Raw genomic sequence first — 26,183 nt, 5'->3', positions numbered from 1 at the left:
CCTTAACGTACACCCCCCACCACCTTATAACAAAGCAATAAGCTTCATAATCCAGTAGCGCCAGCAAATGAAATAAGAAGCTAGAACTGTGAATAACAGCAATGATTTCTTTTTGCCCTGATGTGGAAATATACAGAGATTTCTGATGGCTTTTTTGTTGGATGCGTGGATTGTTTTATTATGGGGTATGTTTGGGAGTTTTTCCTCCATTTTCGTAATGTGTCACTCATTTCGTTGCCATTTAAATAAAAGTCAAAATACGGTCTCGGCGAGTTGGACTCGCGCGCCCAGGGTTTCGTACAAATTTGTCGGTAATTATGAATATCTAGTGTTAGCAGAGCCTCTCTCCTAAGTAAAATGTACCTACGCAGTGTGGGGTCATTTCAGATGGTTACGTCATACATAGATAGACAGACAAAAAAAAAGATTTTTCGGACTTTCCTTAAGGTTGCACAAGAATAATAATATATTTTGCCTGACACGTTGCTTTTGCGTTGGTCATGGTATGATACAATGTAATACGGGTAACTATTAATTACTCGTTTCGTTAAGCGTGAGAAGTATCGGATGTTATAATAGTACCTTTCCTTAGCACTTCGGTCCCCAGGCATACATCTGCCTAGAGAAAGTTTCCTCTATTGTGGTCTATCCCCACACCACACAATGTTGTATAGGTAGGTACTCTTATTTACAACACATTGCTATGACAAAATATTTAGGCGTTAGAATCAAAACAACAGTTATTTGTAACATAAACACGGAAGTATCTGCCTATATAACTGTCAATGTTGTCAGTTATAGTTGCTTAGCAAAACAATGTATTGGAAAGGTATTTTGTACTTATGATTTAACAATCATACCTAATCTATACTCGTACAAGCAAAATAAATGTTTGCTGTTTGAAATCATTTTTTTGCTCGCCTTTTCGAGGTCCAAGATAGAGATAGTTACGCTTAATTTCATTATCACTGTATATATATAATGTCTTCTGACAATATCAACCGCAGACAGTACAGATGTATAGGTAGAGTCATTCACAATGACGCGTGCCGTTGTTCATATTACAATGTCATTAATGTCTAATTTTGTCAAAATCACGCGTCTTCGTGCATGGCACTAGGTATAGTAAATACGTACCTAATGTTCCATCCAGGGACCTCAAGCTCCGAAGTCAGGTTCTCTGACCACTTGGCAATCCATAGCTTGGCTTGGCTTGGCTTGGCTTGGTTAGCTATAGACAATGATGAATGATGGGTCAGTTAAATCCTTTCCTGGGCGTCAGTGTTGCCACCACAAATAATCACACATTGGTCATACATTAGACGCCATTACGGCTCCCTGACGCTTCCGGTCGGGCCGGAAATGGACGGATTACCGGCGGTCATTTTGCCACACGAGGGTGGAAATGGGGGTTTTCTTTTAATATCCATGTTTATTCTAATATTTATGCAGAACGTTTGTTTAACAAAATCTAAGTTTTTCCCTAAACAAAATTGTTCTTGGCTTGGCTATTCGTGCCGAGAAGTATCTACACCAAACTTACTACGCCGCCTTAACAGTTCCGTCCTGCGGAGACGATCCTGGCCGGACTACCAGGATGCCACTACCAGATTATTGTGTTGTTACGCAATTTACATAAGTAAGTATGACAAATTTCAAGTCAACCCGACTCCTGGAAGTTGGTCGAATTAAACTTGCAAGATTTGACTACCTACAGACAGAGAGACAGATAGACAGACAGACAATAGGACAGGTGAAACTAAATGAAAACTTGTAAAAAGACTCCACTTGTTACTTGCAACTCTCACGATATCGTCAGTTTAACTTTTATGCACTTTAACTTTCTGTTTAATAAATGTGGGTACATGCACCTATTTCTTTCATCGAGTCGTATGAGTCCATTAATTATGAATCGAAACTCATTGCAAACTGGATGACAGACGTCAGATTTCATTCATTTTAAATTGTCAACTTTCCGCCCTCCCCCGCTGGGAGATAAAGTTAGCTTATCTGCCCGCGTCACTTTATGACGTCAAACTACTATTCTGCGATGCTTTGGCGATCCTCAAATGGATCGCTTTTCAATCTCAATTGAGAATAAGGTACACAGTTTTCAAATATTAAATAAATAATTTATTGTTGATTTATTGATTTTGTGATGTGTTTATTAATTTTGATGTATTTATTAATTATGATGTGTCTAGATAATAATTATTAATATTTATTGCTGGGATAATAAAGAATATGCTTTATTTAAAAGAATAAAATAACAGGTTAATTAACAGATTAATACAACATAACACAGTACAAATCAAAATAAATCAATACTTACCTAATACTAAAAAAATACAATTAGGTACACAATAAAAAAAACAAAATATCAAAAAATCTAAACGAATAAAAAATAAAAATAATGTATGGGATAATTACAAATATATACCTACATACTCACACATACATACATTGATTATACATATATTATATTTTATTATATATATATTGATGTATTTATATAAAATTATGCAAATAAACTGACATCATTTTCATATTCTCCTTGTCCTTTCTAACAGACGAAAAAGTAGAAGGATCTTAAATTAATTGAATGTTTTTTAAACATTATCATTATTTTTTTAAGTATCATCGATCTTTGTCGATATCGTGTTTCGTTCAAAGCTCGTTATTCTATTTAGGTATGTAGTTTTTATGAGCATTAATTCAGTCATCATGATTTCAAAGTTACATCAAAAAAAAATCGTCTTCACCTTTTTAACCCCCCAACGCAAAAATAAGTATATTATGAGTTTGACGTCAATGTTTATCTGTATGTAGCATCGATCGTAGTTCTCAAACGGAGAAATCGATTTCAAATGCGGTTTTTTTCAACGTTTCAAAGTACTTTTGTGAGTGTTTTGTTTGTTTTGTTTTGTAAGGTTAGTGTTATTTTCAACTGATCAGAGAGTGGACTCTATCTCAACTTATGATTATTAAGTGCAGGTGAGGCCGAAGGTGTAACTCACTGGTTCAGTAACAGCCTATTCACTTTTTCCTTTAAGTAATAGCGCTAAACCACTCTCTCTCTGCCCAGAAAACCATACGATGGAAGCAAATTCCATTTCATCTCATGTCAGTTATATATAGGATCTGTAGAAATGATTAACTCTTTTTTAGGGTTGGTTTGAAATTTTTATATAAGTAAGTGTCTTAAAGATATTATACTTTACGTTTAATAAAGAGTTATACTTACCTATTTGTGATCTAAATACAATCTTTTTAACTATTGTAGGTATAGTTTTAGTTAAATTTTATTATTTATTTAAAAATAATAATACCTACAAGCTATTGTTATTGTTAGTTGTGAATACATATGTCTAACCACAATATCTGACACAACAAGCGTGCATACATATCTGATACGACTCTATTTGTGAGCCGGAAGGACGTGTCAGATATTTTTGCACGCTCCGCTGTGGCAGATATTAATGCTGGTGACTGTACAAGTGAATCAATATTAACTTACGAGATATGAAGTTAAACAAAATGTTCATACTCGTACGGTGAAGGCGAAATAAAAGGTAAAATAAAAGATTGTAAAACTCATTCCAAAATCCCTTTTATACTCAGAATACCGCTTTTATCATTTGGTTAACTATATCATTCGCGCTTTTATTATCCGATACTGTCTGTCTATTCATTAAACAAGTTATACATGTTTTTATTTAACTGATAAGTATTTTTACTTCAAACAAGATAACAATATGAACATTTATTTAAGATTACAAATTAATTAGTTACTTTGTATCATGCATTTCTTGATGTGTACTGCTTTTTTGGCGAAATATGTTTCGCCAAATTTCACTTAGCAACCAATCTTTTGCCGAATTTTCATTTGGCAAACCAATCGTTGGCATAACTTTACTTCGCATTTCTCTTATTTCGCAACATTTTTAAATTGCAATATTTTACTTAATCACACTTTTATGCGGCAAATAATTATGTAGCAAATGATTGGCTTAGGCATATAACAAACTACCAATTTTTATATTACAAAGTTTTACTTCAAAATTTGTGCGAGTAGAAGCGACTTGGATAGTTTAGTTTCAGAAGGCTAAGGCGGGAGCAAAGCGGAGCGTAAGTAGCCTTCGACGTTAGGTTTTTTTTTTATTGCAGCCAGGATAACTGCCACTAGGAAAGTAGGTTGGATGCCATTCAATATGTTGCTAAGTTAAGGTATGACCTCACTTTGACATTGCACAATCGTCGTTCTATCCGAACTTGTATATTGCCATTAAAAAAAAAAAAAAAAAAAAAAAGTTAAGGTATGTCAATAAATACATTTTGACCAAAACATAAATGACAAAAAAAATCATCCCAATTTAATTTGCATAATAATACTTTATCAAGTGATTAGTTGGAAAATGATATCAGTGCGAAATGTTGAGTTGGGAAATAACATTTCGCCGAAACATTAGTAAACCATTTCTCGGTGACTGGGCTCAGACTGTTTTGAATCGAGATGAGTGGAAATGCATGGGGGGAGGCCTTTGCAGAACAGTGGGGCACCAACCCAGACTAGATAATAATAATAACATAATAATTACTTACAAGCAGATTACCACGGATAAGACGTTGCCAACTTAATGTACCAATTTATTTTCAATAACGTAGCTTACACAGCTCTTTAACCACTCCAATGGCGCTATTGAACCTTTAATATAATATTTCATCTCATGAACATAAGCGTTTCAAAAAGTTAAGACTTCACATTCCTACAGAAATCAATTATGATTTTAATATTTTATGCACAATAAAAACCGACTTTATACTGTCGGTTTCCATACCCCTTTTCATACCACGCTACACAAGGCCTTCTCAATATCCATGGCCACTTGAAAACACTTCAAGACCCTATTTAAAAATAAAAAAAATGCTGGCCGCGATAGAGGAAACAATTGAGATTCGAAATTCAAAAAGAGAAAACAAAAAAATGGCGCGATTACATCTTCGAGTGTGCCCGCGGTTTCTCATGGGGCGATGTTTTGGTACCGACGCTAGAGGGAGCCTGTGATTGTAGGGTGGGCTATTTTGGAGCTATTTGGGAGACTGTCTCCGTTATTTGGTATTAAAGCAAGGATGTTTGTTTTTTTAGTAATAGCAGGATGGTTTGCGTGACATTTTACTTTTTTTATTTGCCATGCTTCCTTGGGTACCTACCACTATCGGGTAACATCAACTAGTATTTTAATGGTTCCCCACTTGTTAATTTGTGATTCATTTTGAAAAAAAAAGTTGAATCATCCATTATGCAAGATAAAAGAACCTTTAATGCGTTGTAATTAAAGTTCGTGTACTTAGAATAATATATTTGTTCTTAGTCCTTGCCTCGGTTCCTCATGTGACAGTGAGCCTTGCTTGCTATTACCAATCAATTTCAATTAAGACAATATTCTGACTTGTGTGTCTGCCTTTTTTTCTCAATAACGCCCTTCATTCATCGCAAGTTGCAAATAAAATACAGTTGGCTTATATCTTTTTAGTCAAATTTGTAACGAAATAATAATCAAGACAGTCTTACCTTGTATGAATAATGGTTCCCCTACCAAATAGTAGCCCCCGGCTCCCACGGGTGCGAATCAGTGCTCAATTCGGCGCGTGATTCGATTTGCACCCCGCAAGGCTGACCGCTTGCCGAAATAAAAAAAATGCAGGCAACTTCTCCATAATATACACCGTCTTTTTTTATTTCCGTTAACTTCAATAGATCGCTCAGTTCATTGATAGTAACTACAAGGTAATTAGTTTTGGCCGATTTTTTTTTTATTTCAATTTTTTTACGCATGTCAAATAGTAAAATTCGCAAGCTTGACGAGTGACACATAAGATAAACATCCAAAAACTCACTTTTTAACTTTTTTTGCTAAATACATATATATTTTATGGATGACTAGTGTTTACCCGTGGCTTCGCGCATGTAAATCATTAGATCCAGCAGCTAGTAAAATTGAAATTTCGGGATTTTTAAAAGTTCCCGTGGAAATTCCCGAAAATTAAATCGTGGTTTTCATTGACGTTACATTAAAAATAATCATATCCAATTTCATGACTCTAAGCCCAGCAGCTGTTATTTTGAGATTTTATCCCTATCCCGTGGGAATATCGGAATAAAAAGTTGCCTATGTTTTATTCCAGATGTCCAGCTATCTAACATAATAAACTTCATCGAAATCAGTGTTTCATAGATATCAGTGTCAGCGTTTCAGCATGAAGGAGTAACAAACATACTCACTCACTCACTAACTCATTCACTCACTCAATCACTCACAAACTTTCGCATTTATAATATACGAGTAAGTAGGATAATGGATGGATAATTATATTAGAGAACCAACCTTATGCTACCAAGAGGTCAAAAATATTGGGTGGGTATTGGGCGCCTTTTGCTACCAACAATAAAGTCGATGTATAAATTCGACACAATGACTATGACGATAATTATGGCCTGAACTATACGTAGCGTGACAAAGAGATACTTTTATTTTTTTGTATTATAATCAGATTCCATCCAGCTGCAAGATTCCAAATTCAAATGTTTCAATTTTCACACAAATCTGTTGTCATCTAAACGCTCTATGTTTTTCTTACCCACCATTTTTATTCATTCAAATCGTGGTAGATTCTGATTTCGAACATTTTTTGCACCAGCCAGTACGATAGGTAATTTTTTTTCTCACCAGCCAGTATTTCCCGAGTGAAAACAATAATAATATTCCACATTTAATATATCGATTACAAAACAGGTACTCGAAACACTCGTCTAGAACGGTCGCTGAGAACTGCACTCGACTTTCTTTTGTTTCCATTGCTGTTGTATTTTTTATAATTTTGTACGGCGATCTGATAACATTTAGAACAGCCAGTATGTATTGTGTTTTGTAAACATTGTATTTATTTCGAGATCTTGATACGGTCGATACTTAAGTTAGCTGGGTTATTGTGTGTGTGTGTAAGTCAGGAAAAATAACTTCTTTTGAATTTTTACTAACGTTTATTTTTAGCTCAGTTTTCTGACACTTAAAAATGTATATTTACGTGAAATTTTGTACTACAATGACGACGATAATATCGCCATTGTAACATCACCCTAAACAGGATCGTTCATAATAAAAACAATTCCAACGACAAAACTAAAAAAAACTAAACTTAAACGTTGCAACCCGAAACCGCGCATTAGGAAGGCCGCACACCGCCCACTAAATAAGGGCTGCCACACACAACACGACAACAAACCGGCTAATTTGTCGCGCGGCGCTTGCGAAGGCGGTATTGACGCCCACGGTGCGCGGTTCCATTATAATACGAGAGAACCGCAGAAATTTTAAACTATAGTAGAGCAAATACCACCAACATTACGCGAAGAAATTAGGAAAGAAATGAAGGCGCCGCTTTCTTCGCTTTTTTTTTAAAGACATGAAATCATTTATTTCTGACATAAGGGTATCCATATTATTATTATTAGTAAGCATACAGAATTATTATTGTTAATAAAAAATGAAATGCTCATTGGATCTCTCATGCATGGTTTCCCAATGCTTAATTAAATGCTTGAACAACAATTTTGTATGTATTTTTTTACCTACGGGTAAACTACTATTTTATCTACTGTTTTATTTCGTACCTACTCTGATACGCCGAGGACAATCGTTTCGATAGCTGAACTGTGTCACCTGCTGCTTTTCAAATAGTGCCTTTACTCCGCATAGTTCTTGCAAGTAACGAAGGTGAATTTACCAGAATAAAAATACGTTAACACAGGTAAAGGTCACAGCTCATTAGAGCCACCCGGCTCCCGGCCAGCACCGCCTCGACTTTCGGCGTCCACTCGTTATCGACAGGTGGTCCACGGGTGGACGCCGCGTTGACAATGAGTAGACCTCGAGTGGTCAACGAGTGAACGACGCGTGGTCCACGATTTTCCGAGTAGTCTATTAAGAAATGAGGGTGGGAGTGCCGCGCCGACTACGCGCGCGGTTCACGCGAGGCAAGCATACGAATAGAATGCTTTATTAGTCTGTAATTCTCGTGCAAAGTTGACATCTTTTTTGTCGACTTATGAGCTCCTGTAATTCTGATATTACACATTTATATGAAAATCTGAAAAACCACAGGCAGGCATAGATAATTACGTCAAGTCCATACTTACAAAATTTCATCTATTTCTGTTGCCTAGTTTTCAAATGAGACCGGGACTACGTTTGTATGGAGAATGGAACGAACAGACTTCTCTTAATAGTTTTAAAACGTGCCGTTGAACAACGAAAACGCGCTACGTTTCTATAATCACTGTGCGAAAATAGGCAATTTTGTAACCTCTGTGACTCTTGCCACTAACTCATTTACACAGTGATTAGTTAGTCTCCGATTAGTTAGTTTTGTAACGAGTGACGGTTGCTTGAGGGAAGTAACAATTTGCGTTTCGAATTCAATTCGTGATTTAGTTTGCGTGTGTGTGAACGTGTGACACGAGTGCTTGTCGAATCTAAGAATGATATCAGTTTGTGCGTCACCGTTTCGCTCAGAGATGCCAATTAATCCCCTTGTTCCCCGTATATAACCAACTTTCATGACCAGCACTGGGAGAGGACAAATAATTCCTACTCAAAAACCGGGTTTTGGAGTAGGATTTTTTTTCCTTGTACAAAACCAACGGCATGGCCGGTAATGTACGAGGAAAAATAATTCATAGTACAATACCCGGTTTTGGAGTAGGATTCTTTAATGCCTTGTACAGAACTATGCTTTTTTACTGAAGCTTATTTTCACAATCGCGTTTTGTCCCAATTTTAATCGACACAGACACAGTGTAGTTTTGGCACTTCGGGCCGATGCAAACTTAACATAAAAAAACGCGATTGTGAAAATAAGCTTCAGTAAAAAAGCTTAGTTCTGTACAGGGCATTAAATAATCCTACTCCAAAACCGGGTATTGTACTATGCATTATTTTTCCTCGTTCATTACGGGCCCATGACGTTGGTTTTGTGCAAGGAAAATAAATCCTTTTACAAAACCGGTTTTGGAGTAGGAATTATTTGTCCTCTCCCAGTGCTGGTTATGGAAGTTGGTTATGTACGGGGAAAAAGGGAATTAATCACTACATAGTATAAAACAAAGTCGCGTCCTGCTGTCTGTCCCTATGTATGCTTTGATATTTAAAACTACGCAACGGATTTTGAATTGGTATTTTTTAAAAGATAATATATTCAAGAGGGAGGTTTGTATGTATAATACATGTATAATATAGTAGAAACACACCGATAATTTTAGAGGTTTCTAATGTGATGTCGTAAATAAACACATTTTTTGCGCTTGCATTGCAAACGCTGGCTGTACTCTACGAGATAGATCAAAAACATGTTCTACTATATTAAAGAATTCATACTAATATAATAAATGAGAAAGTTTATGTTTGCATGTTTGTCCGTCTTTCACGTCGAAACGGAACGACGGATCGACGTGATTTGTGGCATAGATAGTTTATGGGCCAGAGAGAGTTAGGCTACTTTCATCCCGGAAAAATGCAAAGTTCCCGAGGGAACAGCGCGCGATAACCGAATTCCACGCGGGCGAAGCCGCGGGCAAAAGCTAGTATTTTAATGAACTACAAACAATACTTTGCTCACCCGCGACATTATGATAGCTATGCATACGCAGCAAATGTTCACACAGCTACACTCCACCTCCACTGTAAGAATACACACAATTCACACAAACCCAACAGTTGGGTTACTATCACCACCACCACACCACGTTTATCCGTTTCGAACTCAATCAGTTCATCCTCAGAGTAACACAACCGTTCACCATGCTACTCTAGCATGTTAAGGATATAAGGAGATAGTTTGAGACCCTAAGAATGACATTAGTAAGCTTGAATCTCGGAAAATAGTAAAGTTCTCGCGGGATATCGGTATTAATGCATTCTCTACATTTTTAGTTATTTTTTAAGGATGTCAAATTTACATTTTTTTGAAGTACCCCGCGTCACCCTTTGGTACTTTAGATTTTCTAAGAGCTCATGCTACTTAAAACTAGCGCATTGGCAAACCTTCAGCTAAAATAGTAGGTTTAAAAATTAGTCACAAAGCACGCTTGAGTTTACCCAAAAATAGTCACCGGTATGAACCATTTTACTCCTTGGACAAAACAAAAATAAATCGAATCGAAGAACTTTCGAAGGCTGCTTTAACTAAACCCAATGGAAAACTCAGCTCTTAAAAATTATTTTAAGAAGTTTCTACAAGTCCTTCACTTATTTTTCCTCCAGCATCACCCTACATTTAACAAAAACAAATTACACTAAACATCTTCACACGTAAAATAACGAAGCAAAACTCAGAAACTTGGCTGCCATACAAAGTTTCTAATTAACTCTGGAAGGCGAGTGTACACGCAAGGGGTAACAAGATCTCCATACACCAAACCCTACCCACTTCTGCATAGAACCGAAATTCGAACAAACAGAACTTTATGCACGGGTTAGATAAACGCTACATTCAAATTTGGACTCTAAGGAGTGCTCTTTAGCTCTCAAAGACGGCTGGCGCGTCTCGCGCGTGTGGTTCCTTAGGGTTGTCACAAACAAGTTCATTATGCACTTAGACAATTAGTGTACGCTCGCGGCGGATGCGTCCATTGTCAGCCCTAGGCCCTTCCGGGGTAGCGCCTTACTCTCAATATGCAGCTATTTGATTAATATCAAAATACTCATTAAAACAGTCTGCCTTAACGGACTTTGATGTGGATAAACTATTGTGTGCCTTTAGAATTTCAGTTTAATTATGAGATATTCAAGGGTGTTTCGCAGTTGAAAAAAGGCGTGTTTTTGTGATTTTTCACGGCCTACATAATTTTTTGAAGTTTTAGGTTTTACTTTTCAGTTTATTTTTCAAATGCAACGAGCAAAAAGGACGTAAAATGTGTTTATATGTGTGATGTCGCTGCATTCGGAGATTGTTTTTTTTGCTTATTTTATAAGCTTATATAAGTGATATAATACGAGTATACCTGATATTGTTACAAGCTATATATATCACAAATACCCAGCAGATTCATCCATCTGATAAGAGCCCCATATATCACATATGTAAATCCAGAAGCTAGCTAATAAACACGTTTAGCCTAAATCTAAATTCTAGCTTAGAAACATGCATGCAGCGCTGCACATCCGACCGCGACGTATCTGTCCGGGCGAAAGCGGCCAAAACCGGATGAAACTGGTTTGATCCGGTTAGGACCGGATATGGCCGGTCGTGTGAACTGTGGTCGCTAAATCTAGCAAAATTTGGAGCTCTGGAATAGGTTTTAGTCTAAATTATATCTACGTTGGATTTGTTTCCAAAGGTACCATAAAGCGAATGGAAGGAATCTTGAAAATTTATTATGTTTTTTTTTGTTGACAAATGCGTCTTAGAGCTATTTCCAGAAGACAAAAAATACTCATTACTGTTATAAATTTCTTTCTTTTGAGTGTAAAATAAATTAGTTCATGCAAAATTCAATAGTCGGGACCCATTACTGTGAAATTTTGAGCCGCGTGCCTACTAAGAAACTCGAAGTTCGTATCGTACCGTCCCTCTCGCTCTCGTATTAAATATTATAAGTGTCAGAGCGACCGCACGACACGAACTTCGAATTTCGAGTTTCGCAGTAGCCCTGCTGGTCACGATTTTGATTGGGTCCCGACTGTTGAACATTAAGTTACTTAAATTTTTTAACCTAGTTGTGAGTTTGTCCTAAATTTTAAAACTAATAATAACTTGCAACGATTGTTTGTTCATTCTTCTAGTGATTGGATTAACTTGAAATTTGGTACGGTTATGTAGTTTGTGTGTATATAGGTAGTACTTAAGTACAGTAAATATAAACTGTACTCCATTTGATTTAAGGTTATTATTAACGGTCAAATTGTAATACACGTTCCTCGGTATTTCGAACACAAATGGACTAAAAATACCTACATTTACATTTATTAGTGTTATTTATTATGTTTTTATTATAGAAGTTAGCACAATTTTAAGTAGGTAGTTTCGTTGTTTAATTTAAAGACGTTGCAAATTTTACCGCGTAAGTTTCAAATGTTAGAACAAACGGAGTATACCTACAGTCAGTAAAGAAACCAGTAGTAAAAACTTCATTTCCAAAGCTTAAATATCTATTCTATTAAATAAGACAAACTAGCGGTAATTTTGAAAGAGCTCCTATTTTCCTAGAACTGAATGACATATTAAATAGACAATAACAATATTTGTTTAAACAAATGAATACAAGAAAAACAATGGTGACAATAAGGAGCGACCGACAAACGGACAAACGGACAGACGTAATCCAGTGACAATACAAGCTCATGACCGCAATAAAGATATTAGTTTTACAAACAGAAATTAACGGTCGGTCCAGGACAATTCTATTTTTTTACTAGGTATAGTTTACAAGCTGTTTCTCTGTTCGCGAACGGTATACAGGGTGTACAGTAACACAGGTTGGAAAATTTTAACGCTACTTTCGAGGAAAGTAGGTAGTCTAAATGTTAAAGATAGGAAAATTTATTGACTCTCCTTTAATTAATTGAAAAATCCTTTCAGAGCTTTTTGAAAATATACTTGCCACACCGATTGACTAAATTATAAATAACCCTCCTTGGGTTAGTCGGGTAAAAAAGTGTTTATACCAGCCTAATCTTTAAGGGATAAATAATCGATATCGAAATGATAATAATAATCATTTGTATAAGGACCAAATATCTCGAACAAACATCCTAGCTGAATAATCGTGACAGTGAGCTTTTTTGTGTGTTTGTTCCGCTTTCATGTTTTAACTACTGAACTGGTGGTAAATAAAAAATGATGGCGTTAAAAAATTCCACTCCGATTTTTATACATCTGTTAATTTTCTCTGAGGTACATGATTAGAAATCATCCTGTAGAAGTAAATGTCCCGTGCTTTGACTTCAACCTAAGTGGCGACCGTTGCTAAGTAATCGCCATAAAATGACAATAGTAAAATGACAACTGTTAGGGCCCGTTTGTTTCCAATTACAAGCACAATGACCAGCGGCCATTTTGATGTTTGTTTGTTTTTTTTTACAAAGTGATACAACGAATACGAATCTAAATATTTATACATATTTTTATAAACCTTCACCGAAACGCATTGGTCATACGTATTCCATGGGATTTCAAAAGATTTTAAAAAGGCGAGTGCTGCGAGTTACGATGTGAGCGTTTCTCGATGCTTTATTTTGAAACATAAAGAAACACAGACCCATGGGTCCTCAAGTTTTCATGCAAAAACCTATCCACATCTAATTTGCAAATGCAGCCTATAATGAATTTCCAGCAGAACAAAGCGCACATTATTCAGATTGCCCTCAGCAGCCGGCTGCTAGCACAATGTGCATTATCATCAGCGGCCATTAACTGGAAGCATTCTGCTGAAAAATAATAGATGCCATAAGGATATGGAGGAAGGGCCGGTGGCGCGTGCTAAACCCTAGTTAACGTGATCGTTTTATTCGTAACTAAATTAATTTTTTAAAATAAATATGACATCTCTTTTTTAATAAAACACTAAATTCTTACGATAATATTATACCTGAGCCATGAACGAACAGCTAAAAACACAATATGTAGTAGGAATAGCAACACAGAGCCAATTACGGGATCCCACAGATAGTTTTCGAAAGATCTTCGTGAGGTGTGGCCTTAACGAGTAGGTAACTAAATTACCAAATGAAAATAAAAAGCTGTTTTTTTTGTTGATTTATTGGTTTTTAATTACCATTTTTCATTACCACTCCAAACCCGGGATTGTAAAAAAGAGCCGGGGTACTTGTACTATTACTAACTTATTCTGTGGCCGGGGTCGATTCCTCTAGGTGTAGGGCAGTGGTTGTGTTGAACCGATTAATTTATCAAACACGTCTTACGAGAGTAGTCTCAGGGTAGGTATTTATTTATAAACTTTATACTTGTACAAGATTTCTAGTCAATTGGTTCATTAGAAGTGGGTAAAAAAAAAGATTTCTATACATTGCTACTTAGTTTGAGGCTAAAAAGGGTGATCAAGAGCCGCAGCGCAGCGCTGATAATATCGGAATAAAAAGTAGCCTGTACTATGTTAGTACCAAGATTCAGCTGTTTACGTGCCAAATTCTATTCAAATCCATTCTGCCGTTTTAGCGAGAAAAAAAGTAACGTATGTAGTCAAAATACCATAAACGGATCCCGCTATTTTTACACGAGTAATATTTATTTAATATTTCTTTATTTAGACTTGGTCTATTCGTGACCACGGCAACTGTAACGTTGCCGAAACGTCGAGGTAAATATTACTCGTGTAAAAATAGCGTGATAAGTCCCGTTTATGGTATTTTGACTATGAGTGGGAATCACGAAAGTTTGAAACGTTGTATCGTATGTACGCGCAAACTTTCACATTTGTAATTTATTTATTAATAAAAAAATACAGCAGTACCAATAATAAAATCAATGCGCTTTAAAATTCAATTATACATAAAAAACCGGCCAAGCGCGAGTCGGACTCGCACATGAAGGGTTCCGTACCAATATCCATACAATATTAGACATTAGCAAAAAACGGCAAAAAAACACGTTTGTTTTATGGGAGCCAGGGTACATATTTATTTTATTTTAACTAATTATTTTTTAAACTGAATATACAACTAAATATTCTGTGAATATTTCAAGCGTCTAAATGTTGCCGTTATTAATATCGAGCAAAAAACGGAAAAAATATCACGTTTGTTGTATCGGAGCCCCCCTTAAATATATTTTATTCTGTTTTTAGTATTTGTTGTTATAGCGGCAACAAAAATACATCATCAGTGAAAATTTCAACTGTCTAGCTGTCACAGTTCATGAGATACAGCCTGGTGACAGGCAGACGGACAACGGAGTCTTAGTAATAGGACCCCGTTTTTACCCTTTGGGTACGGAACCCAAAAAAACACGTAAAAGACATTCCAATTCTAACAACTAGCAATATTGTTAAGATTTAGTTAATTTGTAATTAACCATTAGGTTAATGTTCGGAGATACCGGGCGTTGATATGAAAAAACCATAATAGTATGCTGGGTGAGGTGTCATGGGAAATTTGAGTAAATTAAAATAGGAAGATGGGGCGAATAGGCATTAAGGCATACTGTGCGCCCTGGCTTTGTCCGGCCTCACAGGAATGGTAACTAGCTCTCTCTCTCACTTTGTTGGGTTAGAAAGAGATGGCTGGAGGTATCGGAACGTCGAGGTATAAAGATATGCTAGTTTCGTGGATGTTCTTTTACTGTTTTAAAGTATGATTTTTGGTTTGTTGCCTTGCTGTTCACTAGTTTCTTTACAACGACAAAACACACTTTGTCGGTCGACGTAAGTTAAGAATAAAGGCTTTTGACGACTTTGTTCATGATATTGTCATTTTGAAAGCTTAGGGTCCGTAACCAAAATAATTATTGCTTCATAAATAGCGTGCACGAGTCTATGTTTTTTGTCGGCCTTCTTTAAAAAAATAACCGCCATTTTAAACGTTTGTTTTCAACACAATGTTTTATGAGTTTTAATAAGTACCTAACTGAATGCGTAAGTAATAATGTTATTAAGCGTCCAGTTCCCATTCAATGATATATTTTATGTCACAGATAAATGTAGTGTTGTCGCTGTTTGTTATGTCTGATGAAACAGAGAAGGTATTACATTTATTTGGCACATAAAATTTATCAATGATTGGTGAAACAGACCCTATTTCTAAGAAATGGAATTAAACCATTCTCTTACCGTCAAGTAGTTACAGTAACCTGTATTAATATCTTCAGGGTGTCTGACCATGGAGCTTCAAATTCAAGGTTCGATTCTACTCCCATAACTAAACTACTTTTGTTTTGTAACATTTTCAAATAACTTATTTAGATATTTTTTGATCCTCAAAGTTTAATCGTTAAATCAGTTCATCGGACATGGCAGTGTTGTCGCTGTCTCTTGGTACGGGGGCCTTTGAATAATTTTTGACATTTATTTGACATCTCTTACATAAACATTTATCAATGTGCTATCATGTAGAACGTGACTCCTTCAACTTTTAGAATCGTGATATCTCGGGAATGGTAATTCTTAGAAAAAAAAGTATCAAGACCATTTTTGTAGATAATTTTAAGATCTATAATTTTTGCCTCGGCTACTTTTTGATAAAACTTACCGTTTTCGAAAAAAAACAGATAGCCTCAAATCTTGAACTTTGACCCCGAATAACTTATTACACACATGGGATCAATGGGAACTTTTGACACTTTATTCCTAAAGGTCTCCACCAAAATTCGGCTTTGCCGGAATTTATGGAAATTGAAATGTCTATATTGAGCGGAGTAGGTAGAGGTTGCTCACATATCTCGTATGTTAAGGTGTTTCGGCAGAAACAGCCTTGGCAGACTTATATACCTATTCCGGAAATGAGGGTTCATACCGACTGGAATTAGTTTCATGCTGGTATCAGATGGGTATATTTGGGGTTCCACCTTTGAGAGCGTCTACCGAGCACTTCCGGCAAAAATGGCATACATTGAAAATGACATTTAATATTTATAAAAAAAAAATTAACAGTGATCATAGTTTTAAGAAAGTTGCAGAACAAAATTAGCTCAGTTAAGCGAGAAGGATCGAACCTTGGATTAAAAGCCCCATGGTCAAAGACTCTATGTATATCACCGTGCAAAAACATCTGACACGTCGTAGGTCGTAGGTACAGACGTAGTAAAATGGGGTTACTTTAAAATGCAGGGGCTACTTTGGAAAACAGTTTTTACGGCATGTCCTTATTTTTTTAGACCATCTGTGGCAGTGAAATACCTACCTTCATAAATTACCTAACTTTTTACTTCATTTGCTCAATCGACCAATGAATATTTGCGTTTTTATAACCATTTTAAATCTAACAAAGTATTAGCCGCAAAATTTTCCTAAGTACCTAACCTCTAATGTTTTGCCACCGTATTTTGTTGGAAAAGTTCGTTTTTATCTTGCTGTCTCAACTAGTTTACTGAAGTTTACTGGAGCTAATTGAGATAGCAAGATAAATATGAACTTATCCGACAAATTGCGACAGCAAAAAATTATTCAGAAGATCTGTACCGGCCCTAAAAGTTTTATTTAATATTTCTGAAAATCGGCATACTGTATTTTTAAAGCTAGAGAGCGAATTCTGGCAGGCGACACAATTTCATGCTAAGTTTTTTTTGTCTAATTGATTTTTATAAATACAGGATTTTATACAGGTGTTAAGTGTGAAAATATCAACTTATTCAAAGTTTCAAAAATAAGTACCACAGACTCTATACCGACGCAATAAGGCCATAGTAATATATTTTTGAGTGGTTCGAATAGACACTTATTTTTGCACTTGACTATACACGGACGGTGCAATAGCTGAATGAAACGTGAAGGTAAATAAGGAGTACCTAAGAGAGCAGGAGGTAAGTAAATGGTTTTCGTGTTACGAAGCTCCGTGTTAATATATAAGTTATTGCAATAGTAGATTATTGTCGTGGCCTGGAAGTAGGCAATTGCTGGCTGAGTATGAGTATTAAACGGACGAGCTTGCGAGTCCGTTTAACTAATACGAAGCCAGCAATTGCTATTCCAACCGAGACTAATATAAAGCTTTTCTCAAAAATGGTGAATAATTCTGAAATAGAATAAACTTTTTCTCAAAATATATTATAAAATTTAATTTTATTCCAATATTTTTCTTATGCTTTCCCACCTTTTTTCATTAAAAATAAACTGCAGGTGTATTTTTCCACCGAAAACACCACAAGTTATTTCAGACCCAATAGAAAAAGTCCGGAGTTCCAACAAAATATCTGATACCGGCCATTAGACTTGGCTGTATACGACTTGTGCCAACATTTCCATGGCCTTTTTAACTTAAAAAAAAATGTGACTGATTGCAGGCGCGCTAATTCATTATTGTCGAGCTAGCGCGCCTGCAATCTTTTTAACTTTTTAATTTTTCGCTGACCATAAACTATGCACTTCACCTTCTGATATGTAAAGAATAATGCCAACTTTTACGGACATTTTTGAGAAAAATATTGTAAAAGTGTATAAAGTAGGGTTAAATCTGTAGTAGGTACAATTTGGGCAGCATAAGTGCCATGGTAGCGCTACGTAAAAATGGTAAAAAGCGGCGATGACGATATCGCGTAGCGCCAATAGATGGCGTTAGTGGTATCGTGAATCGGTAGCGCTGGTGATAAAGGTTTTGAATGTCGTTAATGATTTATTGTTATAAACAAATTGATATGTTATGGATTACATTTCAATTAGGGAGAGAAGTTGTATGTATGTGCATTAGAGTGGAAAAAGTAAAATAATATAGAACGACTAACTGTTTTCCGCGACTGCAACCGCGTAGAATACGTTTATCACTATCCCGCGGGAACTGTGCAATTTTCCGGGATAAGAACTGTCCTATGTCCTTCCCCGGGACTCAAACTATCTGTAACAAATTTCATCGTAATCGGTTCAGTGGTTTAGACGTGAAAAAGTAACAAACAAACAGACGTAGAGCTTGTCTACGCTGAAATGACGCGTCCCAAACTCTACTAAATCAGTTCATTATCTAATTAGACAGCAAATCCTTACAATAGCCGCCTAAGTCTAACGGGGAACTATATCCCCGCAAAAAAAAATAGGTACAGTAAAGAGTTATACAATTTAATAAAATATATATGTATATATACTACTCAAATGTACCTAAGCAGTAATAGGTAATTTGGTATGTGGAGTGGGCCAAATTTTGTTTCGCTGAGTATATATGTATCGTAACAGATACCTATCGTACCGTGCAACTTTTACTGGGGTCATGTTAGGTTGGTTAGGTTCCTCTTGAGCTGGCCTACCTCTGGTGTCACTGTGACGTGGTACTTCTGGGACACCCTGTATAATATCCGCAGCATAAGGCTCCAAGGGTATCGCGACGTGCCAGACGAAAATTCCTTTTGTGTCCCAGCAATTATTGTATTCAGAGAAAAAAGAGTTATGACAAACAATCATTCTGACAAACATTACATTCGGACTTTCAATAAGTAAGCAAGCCGATATGAACCCTAAATAAACAAATAATAAACAAGAATTACTTGTCTAAAAATACATAATAGGTAAAATACCTAAGCTACACTAAAAATCTCGAATAAAGTTTCGATTTCAGCCAAAACAGAAACATACCGAAATTCTGATCCAGGAAACCAAAACTTTCGAATAGTACCTATTTACCTGCTTATCTATTTTCGAAAGATTTGATTTCATAAGTCGGTTCTTAATCGACAGTGAGGCACCACTGTAGTTATACCACCACCACTGTAATAAGCATCTACTCAGATATACCTTAAATATCTATATGCAAAAGAGCAACTTTATATCTAAGATAATCTGCGTGCCCTACCTGAGTCTGTAATCTCTGATCGCTACAATCACCTTAGATTTGAAAAGTCTAGGGTGAATGGGCATCTATTAGGCAAGCATGTTCCATCTCAGTCCTCAACTTCGCTTACCATCTGGCGTGATTTTGATCTAACGCAAGCCTATTTCTCTATAAAAAACCTAACACCATAAAATAAGTACTCATAGTTCTAATAATTTCTAAAACTAAGCTAATTACGAATCAAATAACTTGCGTAACCGAAACTCTGCAGGTGTAATGCACACCTGACCAAGTTTTTATGTCATTCGCTGTTATTTTCACTGGGAGAAAAGGAACATCAAAATATCCCTTTATTACCAGTTATATTATAACGCATTGAGCCGAGCCGCGGCAGATCCAAGCACAAACAGCTGTACGATTGTCCCAAGCTAGGGTGTTGTTCGAGGGAAGGGGACGCAGAGGTTTTGTAGTATGGGTGTAATAAGGACGGCTGCAAGTGTTTAGGAGGGGCGCAGGCTTTACACGCGCGAGCTCTATTGGTAGCGGTCACGCCGCCCATGCCGCGCCCCCCTTCCGCGATAACCACGCGAGCTCTGCACCATCCCGTCAGTCTGTCGCTTGAATTCGACGCGACACATTCACCTTCTCGCCTGTGCCCATTCACCATTGTGCCATAAATCATAAATCACCATACAATAAATGATCTAAAACATTTTTGAGAGTCAAGTATTTCACGTGAACATGTCGACGCTCAGCCATCATCCCTACGCGTTTTCGATGCATCCGGGTATGCTGCCGGAGTACCCGAGCATGCCGCAGCCGCTGCCCGCGTCCTCGCCGCAGTCAGAGATGCACATCAAGAGGCCAATGAACGCGTTCATGGTGTGGTCCAGACTCCAGCGCCGCCAGATAGCCAAGGACAACCCGAAAATGCACAACTCGGAAATTTCCAAGCGGCTCGGCGCCGAGTGGAAATTGTTGTCCGAAATGCAGAAGAGGCCGTTCATTGATGAAGCAAAGAGGCTCAGAGCTCTGCATATGAAAGAGCACCCGGACTACAAGTACAGGCCGCGCAGGAAGCCGAAGCCCCCGACTTCCGGAGGAGCTCCTGGCGCAGGAGCGTTCGCCAGTTTCCCGCTGCCATATTTCGCCGGTCCGCCACCAGGCGTTGGACATTTGGATGCACTCTCATACCCGGCAGTGTCACCATATTTCCCTCACCAGTTAGACCACCTACAGTTCTCGAAATTGATGGCTCCAAAGGTTGAAAGTTTGCCGACGGTATCTTCGTCCGCCGCCGCGGTGGTGTCATCGTTTTATTCGTCACTGTACACGTCCCCGGCGGCGCCTCCTAAGCCGTTCTCCTCGCAACTGTTCCACCAGTACGGGGCAGCGCCGCCGTCGCCGGTGTCACCGGCTACACCCAACCAGCACAGCCCGCACGACGACCAGCTCCGGCGGCCTGTCTCCGTCATATATTGAAGACCAACTTGCCTGCCCTGAAGGACCCACTTCTCGGCCGGCAACGAACACGTGGATTAGTATTAAGTGTTACAAACTGTGAAGACATAAGCGCCGTAATTTTATTTATTTAATTAAATAGTTTGTAGTCGAAAATTGTAAATCCGAGTGCGTCTCATATCAAGTGCTTGTAAATATTACGTTGAGTTTTAGCTCACTAGACTCTAATTGTTAGAGTATTCGAATTGTGTTAACTGTGATTTTTGTTTTCGATGCATCTTTAAATATTTAAGGTAAAGTAGTGACGGAGAGTTAGTTATGTAAAGTGAGATTGGTACCAAAAAGAGATTATTTTCTATAGATATCAGGACATTTAGCTGAATAGTTAAGACTGGCTCCACATTTTCTTTCTCCTCTTTTGCGTCGGCTTGTTGTGTTTGATCGTTTCTGTACGTCGTTATGCATCAGGATCTTAGCCTTACATTTTATTAATTGCTGTGTAATTTATTTATTGATTCCTAGCGTAGTCTGTATGTAGCCAACCTGTACAAATGTCTGACTCTGGAGGTATTCGTGCATCCCCAATGTATATATTAGTGTTTAATTGTATTTTGATGTCAGTACCAACGATGTATTATAGTATTTGAGAAGAAAAATTTGTTAATGCCATAAAAATAAACTAAATTGTTTTTATTTTACTATATCGTTTTCATCGTGTTATCCACCCCATTTAATTACTAAGGAACCGTGACCAAAAATTAGGTATGATTAAAGGTGTCCTGTATTTTTTTGAAAACAGGAACGTTGATTAACTTGACTTGAAATAAGAAAAATATTTTTTCTTTTATTCATCATCATCATCATCCCAGCCTATATACGTCCCACTGCTACTTTTATTATTTAACCTAAATACAAAATATACCTACACAGCTATAAGCAGAACCCTTTTTATTGAAGTTTCTTAAAAATAAAAATATAGACATTTAGATAGAGCTACAATTAGAGCCACACTCTAAATACCTTGTTACTTCTTCTCTTGTAGATATTATTCAGAAGAGGCTTTACTTACTGAGGTTAGATACTTTACTTGCATGCTTCCTACAAATATTCTATCCGATTGACAAAAATAATTTTAATTTGGATCGAGAATCTAGGAATAACGTAATAGGTAGAGTTACATACATAGTTTCAACACTTATTTTCGTCGTTAATATATATTTTACAACATGACGTAGGACCTTCTCAAAACTTTACAGATATTCAGAGGTTTTCGCAGTCATTGTTCAATTTCGTTTTTCATGATCAGATGTCTCTATTTGTAATTTCCTACAAAGATTTCTGTTACTAAGTAAAATATCAACTTATAAATTGCTTTAACACTATTATATTTCCTTTACTTTTGAGTAGGTATTTAATTGATGTGGTACGAGTCTTAACTGATAGATAGCACCTACAGATTATTTTACTTGATAATATTGGAGGTTTATGAAGAAAAAAGTGATCACAATTTTCCATTTGAATTTTGTTGTATGTCCGTTTCCGTTTTGTTAAAAGTTATTAAAATCGGTAAAAATAAAAAATGCTGCAAAACTGACCCTGGAAAGGGACCTTTCTATTAAAAAAAATACTCAGTAGATTCTAACTAAAACAAATTCCAAAATTCCAAATACCTATTTAAAAAAAAGTAGGTACCTATGTCTGTATAACTAACCGAACTTAGTTATAGTTTCAAATAAAAATCCGCAAATAAATAAAAAAGTCAAAAGCCAAGGTAAATTCCAGAAAGGGATCGACAGGGGTGCCCTCTGGCGAAGTTCTAGGGGTGTATTCTGTCGCCCGAACACGGGTTTCAATTTAATAATTACGGCCCCTATTCTGACGGGGGCGTTTTTCGATGCGATTGTTTTATCCCATTCCTCCGTGGCGCTCGAATTGAGGCCATGAAAAACGCGCTTTTGACTTACATTTTGTATTTATTTTATTTTTATATTTATTTATTTAACGTGGCGTGGAACGGCTTGAAGCGATGATCTTCGCAAGGTGGCTGGCAAGAACTGGATGCGAGTGGACGAGGATCGTGCTCAGTGGCGTGCAATTGGGGAGGCCTATGTCCAGCAGTGGACTAAGATATTTAACTGAAATAAGAATAATTGCAACTATTTACTTCAGTTATAAGTGCATACCAATCCGTTGACAGAGAATGGCTTATAGAAATATAATCATCATGTCAGCCGAAAGACGTCCACTGCTGGACATAGGCCTCCCCCAAGGCTTTCCACTCAGACCGGTCTTTTGCTTTCCGCATCCACCGCGATCCCGCGATCTTAACCAGGTCGACGCCCGTCTTGATGGAGGCCTACCTACAGCTCGTCTCCCGGTCCGCGGACGCCATTTGAGAACCTTCTGGCCTGTGAGCAATGCGTCGCATGACAGCAAAGAAGTCATCTACCCTGTTCTCGGCGAACATGCCAGACGCGCTGCACCGCCACTTTAATACTTTAAAAAATACAACATATGTACTTTAGTTTCCTGTTAACCTTAGCGGTCCCCCGACAGCGACGACGCTTGGATAAAAAAAATATTACTAGGTACTTATACTAAATTAACTTAGGCAAATTTTGCGGTAAATCAGCATAGTCGCGGGCAACAGCTAGGTAGGGCATAATTATTTTTTACTTTTTAGTTGTCTTCGGCGGTTTTTTTTCAGACGTTTTTTTTTGTTATTTAAGTATTCCGACCAACGGGCCGGCCCGCCCACCCTCTCCCGACATCTGGAAGTAGGCTGGCAAACTGTAGATGAGACTAGCAGAGGACCGGGAAAAGTGGTGTAAAAATGAAGACGCCTTTACTCATCAGTGGATAGATGTGGGCTGATTTGATTGATGTATTCATTTATTTTTAACCCCCGACGCAAAAAGAGACCGCTATGTGTGTCTGTCTGTGGCATCGTAGCTCTTAAACGGGTGAACTTATTTGAATGCGGTTTTTTTATTTAAAATCAGGTTTTCTAGCGATGATTTTTAGACATGTTTCATCAAAATTGGTTCAGCCGTTTTTGAGATATTGAACTTTGAACTTACATAGTCGGGGGTTTTCCAACTTTTTGTTGGTAAGGTTAGTATTTTATAAAACCATAGCTTAGACAACAACAGCTTCAACGCTGTCCTCGTGGCCCCAACCAAAAGGAACTCAACGACTTTTGAATTAATTATTAGTTGGGTAGGTCATTGTTTGCAGTTACGATTTTCGACCCTTTGTCGGATTTATGAAGTGGATTTATCTGTTTTAAAGTAAAATTATTTGTCAAATTATTCATTTAAATATTCATACCGTCTCGATTTGCCGTCGCTTTCATAATGAGGCGCTGGTATTTCGAATGTCAGAGAATTATATAAAGCTTTAGTTTATTACTACAGTTTTTAAGTAAATGGTCGACTGGCTTTATTTGGCTTTGGGTTGCCCGACCTGCTACCGTCATGGTGGTGAACCTCATTAATTTTTCATTTGTGTACATGTTGTTGTGTTACTAAACTATTGTTTTCAATGTTACCTGTATTACTAACCAAATATGTCAATGTTACACGAATAAACAAGATTTTATTTATTTATTTATTGAACAAAAAAAACACAGATGTTGCCACAGATAATGCCACTATCCTACTTATATTAAAAATGAAATTTGTTATGTAGATAGCTGGACATCTGGAATAATATAAAGGCTACTTTTTATCCCGATATTCCCTCGGCATAGGGTTAAATTCTCGAAATAACAACCGTTGGGCTTAGAGTCACGAAATTCGGCACAGTGGCTGTTAATGCAATGTCAATGAAAACCACGACGTAATTTTCGGGAATTCCCACGGGAATTTTGTAAAATCCCGGAGTTTTAATTCAAATGCTGTATCTAATGATTTACGCGTGCGAAGCCGCGGGTAAACTGTAGTCATATCATATTTGGCCTACACATGTTCTACAGCTGGGCACAAGCCTCCTCTCGAGGACATACTCTCATGAGCCTGCTTGGGAACTTCATCCACACCATTGAATTGCTTCGTAGATTGTTGCAGTAAATTTCAATTTTCATTATTAATATTACAAATAAAAAAAAAAAAACGAATAATAGAAAAAAGAGTTTTAGTTACGAAAATCCGGTTCCAGTTCCAGTTTAAGTGATGATTATTTCTACCGAATAAAGCTACAAACTTTACTTTTACTTTTTATTCGTACTGCATACTGGCCGCTACACAAAATGACATAAACAGAAAAATAATAAAAAGCAAAAAATACGCAGTCAAACCTTACCCCAAATGGACACAATGTATTCAAATTTTCAAAAATGGAACGCGTTTGAATTAAGCCCGAGTGTTGCCAGCACAGAGCATTTCCCCCGTTCGAGTGTGCCCCATTTTTCCCATTCCGAACGTGGCTATTGTCGGGAAAATATATTTTGTACGGAGGCGGCATTACAATGTGAAGTCCGTGTTATTTATTTAGACGTATTCCATTGTGCGAGCCGGGTTCGATTCCAACGGCCAGACGGGAGGCAATCGAGTCAAGACCACTATGCCTGTACAGGTAACGGATTGGCAAATAAGTAATTGAAATCCAGCCTCTATTATAGTGTAGTATCGAAAAATGCCCCGTATTAGAGTAGCCTGAGTAAATTAGTGGAACTTGAGGGCGGACTGGCAACATTGGGCGATTCGAGTAGCGATTTTATTACAAAATAGACGTTATTATTATTAAAATGTGAAGGTAGCTATTGCGATTTATAGAAAAGCGAAGTTTTAAATTATAATTTTGAATGGTTTATAAATAAACTAGCTTTTGCCCGCGGCTCCGCCCGCGTGGTATTCGGTTATCGCGCGCTGTTCCCTCGGGAACTGTGCATTTTTCCGGGATAAAAAGCCTATGTAGCCATAAACTATCTCTATGCCAAAAATCACGTCGATCCGTCGCTCCGTTACGGCGTGAAAGACGGACAAACACACAAACATACAAACACACTTTCGCATGTATAATATTAGTATGGATCATAGCGAGTTTCAAATATTAGACATCTACGAGTCACAAAGGACTAGCACAAAATAATGTTCAACTAAGTAGATACAACTTCTCTATACTAAATTAAATTTAGAATTCTCTGTATTAAGACAAAACCATTTTGCCACAATTGCCAGTGAAATTACAAAATACGAAGTGGAGTTAGACAAAATCACAGACAAAAGCTAGTAAAGATAA

The 26,183-nt window shown here is 37.1% G+C and overlaps 1 protein-coding gene across 1 annotated transcript; it reads left to right on the top strand.

Annotated features, from left to right (window-relative positions):
• Positions 1-20,081: 20,081 nt before the first annotated feature.
• LOC141426905 (SOX domain-containing protein dichaete-like) lies at positions 20,082-21,640 on the top strand. The gene has a single exon (XM_074086156.1). It carries the CDS (start codon positions 20,223-20,225, stop codon positions 20,961-20,963), a length of 741 nt encoding a protein of 246 aa, XP_073942257.1. The 5' UTR covers positions 20,082-20,222; the 3' UTR covers positions 20,964-21,640.
• Positions 21,641-26,183: the final 4,543 nt, after the last annotated feature.

Source organism: Choristoneura fumiferana, chromosome 3 (genome assembly GCF_025370935.1).
Source record: "Choristoneura fumiferana chromosome 3, NRCan_CFum_1, whole genome shotgun sequence".
Lineage (NCBI taxonomy): Eukaryota > Metazoa > Arthropoda > Insecta > Lepidoptera > Tortricidae > Choristoneura > Choristoneura fumiferana.
Note: the sequence above shows the minus strand (reverse complement) of the source record. Positions and strands in the feature narration are given on the sequence as shown.